This window comes from Ranitomeya variabilis, chromosome 5 (genome assembly GCF_051348905.1).
Source record: "Ranitomeya variabilis isolate aRanVar5 chromosome 5, aRanVar5.hap1, whole genome shotgun sequence".
Taxonomy (NCBI): Eukaryota; Metazoa; Chordata; class Amphibia; order Anura; family Dendrobatidae; genus Ranitomeya; species Ranitomeya variabilis.
In genome coordinates, this window is record NC_135236.1 from 9,690,530 (window position 1) to 9,704,610 (window position 14,081).

General features: G+C 47.1%; 1 protein-coding gene across 1 annotated transcript in view; it reads left to right on the forward strand.

Annotated features, from left to right (window-relative positions):
* Positions 1-13,494, forward strand: part of INCA1 (inhibitor of CDK, cyclin A1 interacting protein 1) — a 56,637-nt gene extending 43,143 nt beyond the window's left edge. Inside the window, exons 6-7 of the mRNA XM_077261555.1 lie at positions 9,938-10,124; positions 13,316-13,494. Of these exons, the coding sequence (XP_077117670.1) occupies positions 9,938-10,124; positions 13,316-13,411 (283 nt within the window). The 3' untranslated portion in view covers positions 13,412-13,494. The remainder of the gene's footprint in view (positions 1-9,937; positions 10,125-13,315) is intronic.
* Positions 13,495-14,081: the final 587 nt, after the last annotated feature.

Sequence of the window (14,081 nt, forward strand, 5' to 3'; positions counted from 1 at the left end):
CTTAGTCACTTACGCTCAGTATATTACTATCCCTTCTCTCATTTAGGGTCAACCTTGAATCCGGCACTGTCTACCTTGAACCTTGTAGTTCACTCACTATGCACTCCAGGCCCTATCTGACTCCCTGGCAGGAAACATGTTGTGAATTCCGTTCTCAAACTCCCTCCTGTGGTCATGAATGGTACTTCGGCGAGTTCTGTCCGTGGACTCCCTCTGGTGGCTGTGAGTGGAACTGCTGGTTCTGAGGTTGCTTCCTCAGCTGCCCTCGTTTGCGGCTAGGCTGGCTTCTCTATTTAACTCCACTCAGATCGTTACTCCATGCCAGCTGTCAATGTATCAGTACTGGTTCAGATCTCTCTCGGATCTTTCTGATGACCTGTCTACTCCAGCAGAAGCTAAGTCCCTGCTAGTTCATTTGTTGTTCATTGTGTACTGAATATATTTCTTAGTACTTGCTAAGTTCTAGTCCAGCTTGCTAACATGATATTGCCTTGCTAGCTGGAAGCTCTGGGTTGCAGAGTGGCACCTCCTCACCGTGAGTCGGTGCGGGGGTCTTTTTGCACACTCTGCGTGGCTTTTTTTAGTTTTTTGTGCTGACCGCATAGATCCCTTTCCTATCCTCGGTCTATTTAGTAAGTCTGGCCTCCTTTGCTGAAACCTGTTTCATCCCTGTGTTTGTGACTTTCCTCTTAACTCACAGTTAATATATGTGGGGGGCTGCCTTTACCTTTGGGGAATTTCTCTGAGGCAAGGTAAGGCTTATTTTCCTATCTTTAGAGGTAGTTAGCTCTTAGGCTGTGAAGAGGCGTCTAGGGAGAGTTAGGTACGCTCCACAGCTATTTCTAGTGTGTGTGTTATAGGATTAGGATTTGCGGTCAGCAGAGTTCCCACTTCCCAGAGCTTGTCCTGTCTTAAAGTTTAACCATCAGGTCATTCCAGGTGCACCTAACCACCAGGTCCATAACAGTACAGCTGGCCTACAAAGTGTTAATGCATCTCAATAGAGGGATAAGAGAAGTTCTGAGACCATTTTTTTTTCTTTGCAATGTGTTTTGTCTTTCTTTTCCCCTTAACCTCTGGGTGGTTCAGGACTCAGGTGTAGATATGGACATTTAAGGTCTGTCCTCTTGTGTTGATCACCTCACTGCGAGGGTACAAAGCATTCAAGATTATGTAGTTCAGAATCCTATGTTAGAGCCTAGAATTCCAATTCCTGATTTGTTTTTTGGAGATAGATCTAAATTTCTGAATTTCAAAAATAATTGTAAACTGTTTCTTGCTTTGAAACCCCGCTCCTCTGGTGACCCCATTCAGCAAGTAAAAATCATTATTTCTTTGTTGCGTGGTGACCCACAAGACTGGGCATTCTCCCTTGCGCCAGGAGATCCTGCATTGCTTAATGTAGATGCGTTTTTTCTGGCGCTTGGATTGCTTTATGACGAACCTAACTCTGTGGATCAGGCAGAGAAAATCTTGCTGGCTTTGTGTCAAGGTCAGGATGAAGCGGAGGTATATTGCCAGAAATTTAGAAAGTGGTCTGTGCTTACTCAATGGAATGAGTGTGCCCTTGCAGCAATTTTCAGAAAAGGTCTTTCTGAAGCCCTTAAGGATGTTATGGTGGGGTTTTCCACGCCTGCTGGTCTGAATGAATCAATGTCCTTGGCCATTCAGATCGATCGGCGCTTGCGTGAACGCAAGGTTGTGCGCCATTTGGCGGTGTCCTCTGAGCAGAGGCCTGAGTCTATGCAATGTGATAGGACTTTGACCAGAGCTGAACGGCAAGAACACAGACGTCAGAAGGGGCTGTGTTTTTACTGTGGTGACTCCACTCATGCTATCTCTGATTGTCCTAAGCGCACTAAGCGGTTCGCTAGGTCTGTCACCATTGGTACTATACAGCCTAAATTTCTTTTGTCCGTTACTCTGATTTGCTCTTTGTCGTCCTACTCTGTTATGGCATTTGTGGACTCAGGCGCTGCCCTGAATTTGATGGACTTGGAGTTTGCCAGGTGCTGTGTTTTTTTCTTGGAGCCCTTGCAGTATCCTATTCCATTAAGGGGAATTGATGCTACGCCTTTGACCAAGAATAAACCTCAGTACTGGACTCAGTTGACCATGTGTATGGCTCCTGCACATCAGGAAGATGTTCGCTTTTTGGTGTTGCATAATTTGCATGATGTGGTCGCGTTGGGTTTGCCATGGCTACAGGTCCATAATCCAGTATATAAAGTTATATAAAGGAGTCCTTGGAGAAAGGGCATATTCGCCCGTCGTCGTCACCGTTGGGAGCAGGGTTCTTTTTTGTGGCCAAGAAGGATGGTTCTCTGAGACCTTGTATAGATTACCGCCTTCTCAATAAAATCACGGTCAAATTTCAGTACCCTTTGCCTCTACTGTCTGATTTGTTTGCTCGGATTAAGGGGGCTAGTTGGTTCACCAAGATAGATCTTCGAGGGGCGTATAATCTTGTGCGTATTAAACAGGGCGATGAATGGAAAACAGCATTTAATACGCCCGAGGGCCATTTTGAGTACCTGGTGATGCCATTCGGGCTTTCTAATGCTCCATCTGTGTTTCAGTCCTTTATGCATGACATCTTCCGAAAGTATTTGGATAGATTCATTATTGTATATTTGGATGATATTTTGGTCTTTTCGGATGATTGGGAGTCTCATGTGAAGCAGGTCAGAATGGTGTTCCAGGTTCTTCGTGCTAATTCCTTGTTTGTGAAGGGATCTAAATGTCTCTTTGGAGTTCAGAAGGTTTCCTTTTTGGGCTTCATTTTTTCCCCTTCTACTATCGAGATGGATCCTGTTAAAGTTCAGGCCATATATGATTGGACTCAGCCTACATCTGTGAAGAGCCTTCAGAAATTCCTGGGCTTTGCTAATTTTTACCGTCGCTTCATCGCTAATTTTTCTAGTGTTGTTAAACCGTTGACTGATTTGACCAAGAAAGGTGCTGATGTGGTGAATTGGTCCTCTGCGGCCGTTGAGGCTTTTCGGGAGTTGAAACGTCATTTCTCTTCGGCCCTTGTGTTGTGTCAGCCAGATGTTTCGCTCCCTTTTCAGGTCGAGGTTGATGCTTCTGAGATTGGAGCAGGGGCTGTTTTGTCTCAAAGATCTTCTGATGGCTCTGTGATGAAGCCATGTGCTTTCTTTTCTAGAAAGTTTTCGCCTGCTGAGCGTAATTATGATGTTGGCAATCGGGAGTTGTTGGCTATGAAGTGGGCGTTCGAGGAGTGGCGACATTGGCTTGAGGGAGCCAAGCATCGCGTAGTGGTCTTAACGGATCACAAGAATCTGACTTATCTCGAGTCTGCTAAGCGGTTGAATCCTAGACTGACTCGATGGTCGCTGTTTTTCTCCCATTTCAATTTTGTGGTTTCATATCTTCCGGGTTCTAAGAATGTGAAGGCCGATGCCCTTTCAAGGAGTTTTGTGCCTGATTCCCCGGGAGTTCCTGAGCCGGCTGGTATTCTCAAAGAGGGGGTAATTCTGTCTGCCATCTCACCTGATTTGCGGCGGGCGCTGCAGGAGTTTCAGGCTGATAGACCTGACCGTTGTCCAGCAGAGAAACTGTTTGTCCCTGATAGATGGACTAGTAGAGTTATCTCTGAGGTTCATTGTTCGGTGTTGGCTGGTCATCCTGGGATTTTTGGTACCAGAGATTTGGTGGCTAGGTCCTTTTGGTGGCCTTCCTTGTCACGGGATGTGCGTTCTTTTGTGCAGTCCTGTGGGACTTGTGCTCGGGCCAAGCCCTGCTGTTCTCATGCCAGTGGGTTACTTTTGCCCTTGCCCGTCCCGAAATGGCCTTGGACGCATGTTTCCATGGATTTTATTTCAGATCTCCCTGTCTCTCAAAGGATGTCGGTCATCTGGGTGGTTTGTGATCACTTCTCTAAGATGGTCCATTTGGTACCCTTGTCTAAATTACCTTCCTCCTCTGATTTGGTTCCACTATTTTTCCAGCATGTGGTTCGTTTGCATGGCATTCCGGAGAACATCGTGTCGGACAGAGGTTCCCAGTTTGTTTCAAGGTTTTGGCGGTCCTTTTGTGCTAAGATGGGCATTGATTTGTCTTTCTCTTCGGCTTTCCATCCTCAGACAAATGACCAAACCGAACGAACTAATCAGACTTTGGAGACCTATCTGAGATGCTTTGTTTCTGCTGATCAGGATGATTGGGTGACCTTCTTGCCATTGGCTGAGTTCGCCCTTAATAATCGGGCCAGTTCGGCTACTTTGGTTTCGCCTTTTTTTTGTAATTTTGGTTTTCATCCTCGTTTTTCTTCAGGGCAGGTTGAGCCTTCGGACTGTCCTGGTGTGGATTCTGTGGTGGACAGGTTGCAGCAAATTTGGACTCATGTAGTGGACAATTTGACATTGTCCCAGGAGAAGGCTCAACGTTTCGCCAACCGCCGTCGCTGTGTTGGTCCCCGACTTCGTGTTGGGGATTTGGTTTGGTTGTCGTCTCGTCATGTACCTATGAAGGTTTCTTCTCCTAAGTTTAAGCCTCGTTTCATTGGTCCTTATAAGATTTCTGAAATTCTCAATCCTGTGTCGTTTCGTTTGGCCCTTCCAGCTTCTTTTGCCATCCATAATGTGTTCCATAGGTCGTTGTTGCGGAGATATGTGGCACCTATGGTTCCCTCCGTTGACCCTCCTGCTCCGGTGTTGGTCGAGGGGGAGTTGGAGTATGTGGTGGAGAAGATTTTAGATTCTCGTATTTCGAGACGGAAACTTCAGTACCTGGTCAAATGGAAGGGCTATGGTCAGGAGGATAATTCCTGGGTTTTTGCCTCCGATGTCCATGCGGCCGAGTTGGTTCGTGCCTTTCATTTGGCTCGTCCTGATCGGCCTGGGGGTTCTGGTGAGGGTTCGGAGACCCCTCCTCAAGGGGGGGGTACTGTTGTGAATTCCGTTCTCAAACTCCCTCCTGTGGTCATGAATGGTACTTCGGCGAGTTCTGTCCGTGGACTCCCTCTGGTGGCTGTGAGTGGAACTGCTGGTTCTGAGGTTGCTTCCTCAGCTGCCCTCGTTTGCGGCTAGGCTGGCTTCTCTATTTAACTCCACTCAGATCGTTACTCCATGCCAGCTGTCAATGTATCAGTACTGGTTCAGATCTCTCTCGGATCTTTCTGATGACCTGTCTACTCCAGCAGAAGCTAAGTCCCTGCTAGTTCATTTGTTGTTCATTGTGTACTGAATATATTTCTTAGTACTTGCTAAGTTCTAGTCCAGCTTGTTAACATGATATTGCCTTGCTAGCTGGAAGCTCTGGGTTGCAGAGTGGCACCTCCGCACCGTGAGTCGGTGCGGGGGTCTTTTTGCACACTCTGCGTGGCTTTTTTTAGTTTTTTGTGCTGACCGCATAGATCCCTTTCCTATCCTCGGTCTATTTAGTAAGTCTGGCCTCCTTTTGCTGAAACCTGTTTCATCCCTGTGTTTGTGACTTTCCTCTTAACTCACAGTTAATATATGTGGGGGGCTGCCTTTACCTTTGGGGAATTTCTCTGAGGCAAGGTAAGGCTTATTTTCCTATCTTTAGGGGTAGTTAGCTCTTAGGCTGTGAAGAGGCGTCTAGGGAGAGTTAGGTACGCTCCACAGCTATTTCTAGTGTGTGTGTTATAGGATTAGGATTTGCGGTCAGCAGAGTTCCCACTTCCCAGAGCTTGTCCTGTCTTCAAGTTTAACCATCAGGTCATTCCAGGTGCACCTAACCACCAGGTCCATAACAGAAACATTCCCTTACACTAGCCCATCAAAGTGTGGGCTAATCCCAAACATTAACTCTAACTCTTCTCACAGTCTAACTACATATATTTAACACACATCACTATTAGCAACACAGTTCACATTACATATAATTAACACTTATCACATTACACACACTTCAATAATAAAACTTGATTATTTAAGCTTAAACATGGGCACCATGTCCAAATCCTTACAACTGCAGGACGTTTCTGCTTCAAAGGAGGTGGAAGTGTTAGCTCTCTCACTTCCTCAGTTATAATTAGTTTCTCTCACACTTCCCATAATCCCATATGTTCTATGTGAGGGTGAGTTGTCTCCTCTCCAGAGATGTCTTATGCATTTTAATTTCTCTATGACAGTAGACATGACTCTTCTTACCCTGAGCACATGCATGCCCATCCTGCCTAGTCCTTCTGATCGGACTATGGGAGGCAGAGTTATCAGCTGGACCAGCATTGGAGCGGCAGCTGCTGGCGGTGTGCGGGCTCCTGTGTAGTGTCACTCTCTGTCTCCATCCTTCAATCCTTTTGCTTTCAGTCGTGTCTTTCACTAGTCTGTCGATCCATAGGTTAGCTCCAATAATAGCCAGAAAATCATGACCTGGATATCAGCTCCTGCAGGGTGGTCACTCCTCACAGCCCCTCTCAGCTAGGACAACATATGGATTTGAGGAAGGTGAACCGCTGCAGTCGTCCGTCTCTGCTGACTCCGTTAATTACTGGCAAGTCCGAGTATTAGTTAAATCCTTCCAACATGCCAAGGAGTATATACTAAATGTCTTCATCTCGCTGATCATTATGAGCCAATTATGGTACTTCATAATGGACACTGCCGCTGGTAGATGTAAAGATCATCGCTGCCCTCCCCAACTATCAGCTCTTAGCGTGGCCTTAGATGCAACATCTTTTCTTATAAGGGAATAGATCGGTGAACTCTTAGGCCCTGGTGAAAGATGACAGAATATCCCACCTCAAGAGGACAGCATCATGTCTACAGAAGCCCCGGCACACAGATGACTCCTCTGCAGGGTCACGTGGACATAGACTCGTGTCCTGAAAATGAAGCCGTTCTTCATATGAGATACTTTAGGCTTGTCATCACTGCGCTCACGATTACGGCAATGTCAATCTTGTTGTTTAGCTAAAGAAAGCAGAATTGTCCTTATCAATTAACTCATTCTTCTCCAATACTTCCAACCTCCGATGCAGCTTCAGTCCGGGCATCTTTATATAACCGCATTGTAATGCTACTGTGCCCACGCATAGCTCTCCTCCCAGGGACGCCGCATACTCAACACCCCGGCCACGTGGTGTGTCACTCGGCATTTTACCTTCTTCCTGGTTCCAAGGGCACACGCACTGGCCTTACTTAATAGGCCAGCGAGTGTACCTTCAAGATGGCTCCCAGCTAATAGCTGGGAGGCATCTTGTTTAAAAAGTGCACTCCCCAATAGGGGGATGTCGAAGCAACATAGAACCATTTAGTAGTGTGGTGTGTTGTGAATTCTGCTTTTGGGCTCCCTCCGGTGGTTGTAGGTGGTAATGCAGTTGTCCCTGAGTTGCAGTCCTGGTCAGGTGTATCGGCTGATTGCAGTTCTGACTGGGGTATTTAGGCGTGCAGGATTCATTAGTCCTTGCCAGTTGTCCATGGTTGTTGGGAGGTTTTGGTCCTGGTTTGGTTCCTTCTGCCTTCTGCCAAATCAGCAAAGATAAGTGTCTGGTTTTGTTTCTGTTGCACACATGCTGTGAGCTTAATAATTCTGTGCTATTCAGTGTTTTTTTTTTGTCCAGCTTAGATTGTGTCAGTATTTTCTCAGTCTTGTTGGATTCTCTGGAGTGGCAGATATACATTCCATGTCTTTAGTTAGATTGTGGAACTTTTTGTATTATCTGCTGTGGATATTTTTGGAAGGGTTTTAATACTGACCGCTTAGTATTCTGTCCTATCTTTCCCTATTTAGCTAGTGTGGCCTCTTTTGCTGAATCCTGTTTTCTGCCTGCGTGTGTCTTTCCTCTCCTACTCACAGTCAATATTTGTGGGGGGCTGCCTATCCTTTGGGGTTCTGCTCTGAGGCAAGGTAGTATTCCTATTTCCATCTATAGAGGTATTTAGTCCTCCGGCTGTGTCGAGGTGTCTAGGGTTTGTTAGGCACACCCCACGGCTACTTCTAGTTGCGGTGTTAGTTCAGGTTTTGCGGTCAGTACAGTTTCCACCTACTCCAGAGAAAGTTCATGCGGCTCCAAAGTCACCGGATCATAACAGTGGTGGTCTACTGGTGAGTTATGAGGTCCCCTGGTCCTGGTGTGGCCATGTCCTGAACCTCAACCCTGGTCCTTGTGCAGCCAGTGTCCTGAACCCAAAGTCCCTGGTCCTTGTGTGGCCAGTGTCCTGAACCCAAAGTCCCTGGTCCTTGTGCAGTCAGTGTCCTGAACCCAAAGTCCCTGGTCCTTGTGTGGTCAGTGTCCTGAACCCAAAGTCCCTGGACCTTGTGCAGCCAGCGTCCTGAACCAAAAGTGCCTGGTCCTTGTGTGGCCAGTATCCTGAACCCAAAGTCTCTGGTCCTTGTGTGGTCAGTGTCCTGAACCCAAAATCTCTGGTCTTTGTGCAGCTAGTGTTCTGAACCCAAAGTCCCTGGTCCTTGTGTGACCAGTGTCCTGAACCCAAAGCCCCTGTTCCTTGTGTGGTCAGTGTCCTGAACGCAAAGTCTCTGGTCTTTGTGCGGCCAGTGTAGTGAATCCAAAGTCCTTGGTCCTTGTGTGGCCAGTGTCCTGAACCCAAAGTCCCTGGTCCTTGTGTGGTCAGTGTCCTTAACCCAAAGTCCCTGGTCCTTAAGTGGCCAGTGTTCTGAATCCAAAGTCCCTGGGCCTTGTGTGGCCAGTGTCCTGAACTTAAAGTCCCTGGTCCTTGTGTGGCCAGTGTCCTGAACCCAAAGTCTTTGGTCTTTGTGTGGCCAGTGTCCTGAACCCAAAGTCCCAGGTCCTTGTGTGGTTAGTGTCCTGAATCCAAAGTCCCTGGTCCTTGTGTGGCCAGTGTCCTGAATCCAAAGTCCCTGGTCCTTGTGTTGTCTGTGACCTGAACCCAAAGTCCCTGGTCCTTGTGTGGCCAGTGTTTTGAACCCAAAGTCTCTGGTCTTTGTTCGGCCAGTGTCCTGAACCAAAGTCTCTGGTCCTTGAGTGGCCATTGTCCTGAACCCAAACTCTCTGGTCCTTATGTGGCCAGTGTCCTGAACCCAAAGTCCCTAGTCCTTGTCTCTGAATCAGCCCTGTCTGAGACTCCGTGTCAGTAACCGTTCTGCCCGAGGATCCAGAACTTAGTAGTCTGAAAAGAGCCCAATCATTGACGTCAGATCCCAAAAAATGACTACAAGGTGACAGACCACTAAAAAGTTTAATTACGTCCAATGAGTTTTGTTACAGGGATCTTCTGTCCTGTATCGTGGGAGAATGGGATTGGAAAAATGGCGCAATGTTGGGCTCTGCAAAATGATGCAAACAAACCCTTAATGTTACTCCCTTTCTCGTGGTGCCCAGTGGTACTGTGTACAGATACCTGATGAGAGGAACGTCTTTGCTGTCTTTGCAGAGATTCAGTCCACGTTTTCCACAAAAGCCATAGCCCTATAATCTGTCCATCACTCGGCCTCCACACCTGGAAAAAAAGGACATTTTTGGCGTTCTCCAGACTGGTATTTGACAAACAGCGGGGAGGGGAAGGGGACTTACAAAAGTGAATTGGCTCTACAGAGTACCTCGTCTTGGCCTTCTTCTGGAGTATGAAGTCCTTGGTGAAGAAGAGGAATGTGCCTGCTATGGCGGTATATTCCAGAACATGTTCAGCCTTGTGAAATGAAGAAAGACACTGAACGTGCCCCTTGTGGCTAAGTGATAATTCTTTATGCTGGGCTCGCCTGGGTCAGAGAAGGAGCCGTGTACAAGGAGCAACCGGTTGACTTTTCACCACCTGCAAATGGGCCGTAACGAGGGCATAGTGGTATTCACAGAGGGTATACTGGTATTCACATAGGGTATACTGGTATTCACAACGGCCAGGAAAGTTGCAACGCTAACAACATAAAAAATGGACGCAAGGACCCATCTAGACTAGAAAATACTACTTGTAAAACCAAAATGCCTACAGACAATGATCGTACTAGTAAGGCTGTGTCTCATCTCTCACAGGTTGAAAACCACAAAGTGGGGAGGGTACAACGCCTATGAAGACTGGAACAAGGAGGACCTACAAAGCCAAGCCAGCGGTCCCGACCCAGAGGAGGACACCTTCTTCCCTTTCCTGAATGATGATGTCAGGGGCAGCGAGCCAGACAGGCCCATCTTCAGCGTCTCACCACCTCGCAGCCCTGGTGGAGTAAGTTTTTAGGATATCATATTATTAATCGAGGCATGGATCCAGTGAGATTCTGAACACGTTTCCTGTCATAGGACCGTCATCAGATCATCTGCGTGAAAACACATACTGTAATGTTAACACTCATATCATACAAAATAATAGAGAGCACTAGATAACAAAATCAAAGCTGATGTGAAAAACTGGAAAAGAAAGGATCCATAAATGAGAGTATCAAGACATCCAAGGTAGAGGGGCAGAAATCCCATAGATGTGGCAATAGTTAGATGGTCAGTCCATACGACATAGTGGCAGATACTCTGAATGCTTTCGATACGCCTGGTTACATTGTGCCGGCTGCAGAGTTTGGTGGAGCAGGGATAATGCTACGGCCTCGGCCCCTTAGATCTAATGGTTCAGGGTACAAAGCATTAGAAACAATTGAAACTTTCAACTTTACGTGAACAATTTTGGTATTAATGTCTATGGATGTAGATGAGGACAGAGAAGCCCCCGGAGGAGGATGTGGGGGGCACATACTTTCTCCATATTAATGTCTATGGATGTAGATGAGGACAGAGAGGCCCCGGAGGAGGATGTGGGGGGCACATACTTTCTCCATATTAATGTCTGGATGTAGATGAGGACAGAGAAGCCCCCGGAGGAGGATGTGGGGGGCACATACTTTCTCCATATTAATGTCTATGGATGTAGATGAGGACAGAGAAGCCCCCGGAGGTGGATGTGGGGGGCACATACTTTCTCCATATTAATGTCTATGGATGTAGATGAGGACAGAGAAGCCCCCGGAGGAGGATGTGGGGGGCACATACTTTCCCCATATTAATGTCTATGGATGTAGATGAGGACAGAGAAGCCCCCGGAGGTGGATGTGGGGGGCACATACTTTTCTCCATATTAATGTCTATGGATGTAGATGAGGACAGAGAAGCCCCGAAGGAGGATGTGGGGGGCACATACTTTCTCCATATTAATGTCTATGGATGTAGATGAGGACAGAGAAGCCCCGGAGGTGGATGTGGGGGGCACATACTTTCTCCATATTAATGTCTGGATGTAGATGAGGACAGAGAAGCCCCCGGAGGAGGATGTGGGGGGCACATACTTTCTCCATATTAATGTCTATGGATGAAGATGAGGACAGAGAAGCCCCCGGAGGTGGATGTGGGGGGCACATACTTTCTCCATATTAATGTCTATGGATGTAGATGAGGACAGAGAGGCCCCGGAGGAGGATGTGGGGGGCACATACTTTCTCCATATTAATGTCTATGGATGAAGATGAGGACAGAGAAGCCCCCGGAGGTGGATGTGGGGGGCACATACTTTCTCCATATTAATGTCTATGGATGTAGATGAGGACAGAGAGGCCCCGGAGGAGGATGTGGGGGGCACATACTTTCTCCATATTAATGTCTATGGATGTAGATGAGGACAGAGAGGCCCCGGAGGAGGATGTGGGGGGCACATACTTTCTCCATATTAATGTCTATGGATGTAGATGAGGACAGAGAAGCCCCGAAGGAGGATGTGGGGGGGCACATACTTTCTCCATATTAATGTCTATGGATGTAGAGGAGGACATAGAAGCCCCCGGAGGTGGATGTGGGGGGCACATACTTTCTCCATATTAATGTCTATGGATGTAGATGAGGACATAGAAGCCCCCGGAGGAGGATGTGGGGGGCACATACTTTCTCCATATTAATGTCTATGGATGTAGATGAGGACATAGAAGCCCCCGGAGGAGGATGTGGGGGGCACATACTTTCTCCATATTAATGTCTATGGATGTAGAGGAGGACATAGAAGCCCCCGGAGGTGGATGTGGGGTGCACATACTTTCTCCATATTAATGTCTATGGATGTAGAGGAGGACAGAGAAGCCCCCGGAGGTGGGGGGCACATCACTACTCTCCATTGTGCATGCTGGTGATATGAGGGGGATACATGGCATGACATGTAATAACACAGTACACTGTCATCAGGGCTCTGGTACATGGAGACTGATCAGCATCGGTAGGACAGATGAGCTGGGTTTCTATAATAATAATCTTTATACACAGATAGCAGTAATAGTATAGTAAGTCATACTGATTCGCTAAGCTGTAGGTGGTGTGTGGAGCGCAGAGCCGAGGCATTGATGCAGCTGAGCTGGGCTAGCCAGGCGACATGTAGAACAGTGAAGTGGGAAGTGCTGGGTTCAGCAGAGCCGTGTATGTAGGATCAGTAGAGACAAGCAGGCAGGCAAGTAATTTGATGCAGAAAACCAGCATGTTCATGTTGAATCAGCAAAGCAGGCAAATAGGCTCCCTGTTTTAGCAGAGCTTTAGGTAGCACTCAGGAACACTGAGTAGACAATCAGGCACCTTGTTGTAGCAGAGCTGGGTGTGCAGACAGCACTGAGAAACTACAGAGCTGAGGAGACAATCAGGCACTTTGCTGTAGGAGAGACGCCACTCAGAAATAGCTGAGCTAAGGACACAGGCAGGCATCTGGCTGTAGCTTTAGACTCTTGGAAATCGCATAGTGGTTTTGCTGTCACAATACTCAGGTGGTAAAGCAGTAGCCAGCGCAGTAGTCGGCTTAGTAGTCCGCCTCACAAGGCCTGAAATGACAACATGAGAGACTTGCCGGATTCCTATAGTAGGCCAGAGGAAGCCTGCCGCAGGGGAATGATGACACAAAGCCCAGTGCTGGACCTGGGACAGGTGGGCAACACATGGTAACAATTGTGCAAATCAAAAACACTGAAGCGAGCAGGAAGAGACGAGGAAGAGACGAGGGTGGAGCGGCTGTATGTGGTAAGGGCGGTTTACAAGTCTATAGGAGGGAATATGATTAGGTGGAGTGGCAGTGATATGTCTCATCTGGTTAGGAGGATAATCAAAGCTGCCGGTCCAGAAGAGCCGTTCTTGAGCAATGTGGACCGGTGGTGCTGGTCCAGCAGGACAGATGAGTCAGGGCGAAGTGGTGCCAAAGATGTAACAGGCAGTAGAGGAGAAGTCCAATTGGCATAGCAGAGCTGGAGCAACAATGTCTGATGTGGTAGAGCTGGGACTGGAGTTGGCATAGGTGAATAAAGGAGATAAGTATGTGGTCGGAGGGGACTTGAACGTCCATAGATCTTAATATGAGGTAGTTTATAATCTTAGATGACAAATCACTAATATTGCTATTTTGTCACACAGGCAGTGTTCCCGTGGTTGAGCCCCCAGCATGATACCACCACACCTTTCATGGACAGAAGCTTTGATGGGTGGGGACCGGCCGGGAGATTTTTCTGAGCAGCCGATGTTATAATGTTCTTACTGCTTCTTTTATCAGTTTATTATATTATTAGAGTTAATAAAGGAGATGTTGTGTCATGGACTGTGGTCACTATTCTTATAATTCACATACTCTTGCCAGGGCCATCCGTATTTTTCTACTGATATGTTTATAATATACTATATAGTTCGTACAGAAGCAGGAAGTAAAGTCCTAGATGGCAGGTATGTGTCACCCAGATGGCTGGCCTCAGTGATGTAAGTCCATGAAGAAAATACACCAGAAACAACGCGTTGCTTCAAGGATTTCTTAGTGGACTGCATTTTGGGTCCAGGATTTAGGAGCAACCAAAAGAGCCTGGGTGGGAAAGGTCACTCCCATACACTCCAGCCCAGGGTTTGCTCATCTAATAGCAAGCAGCTGGGTTAGCTCAGTAGCATCTGTGGTGTTTAGAGAGGGAAAAGTCCATTAATGGTGGACAGTCTCTGCAAGAGCCTGCGAGATAGATTTATTATTATTATTATTATTATTATTTATTTCTATAGCACCATTAATTCCATGGTGCTGTACATGAGAAGGGGTTACATCAAAATACAAATATCACTTACAGTAAACAAAACTAACAATAACAGACTGGTACAGAGGGGAGAGGACCCTGCCCTTGCGGGCTTACATTCTACAGGTTTA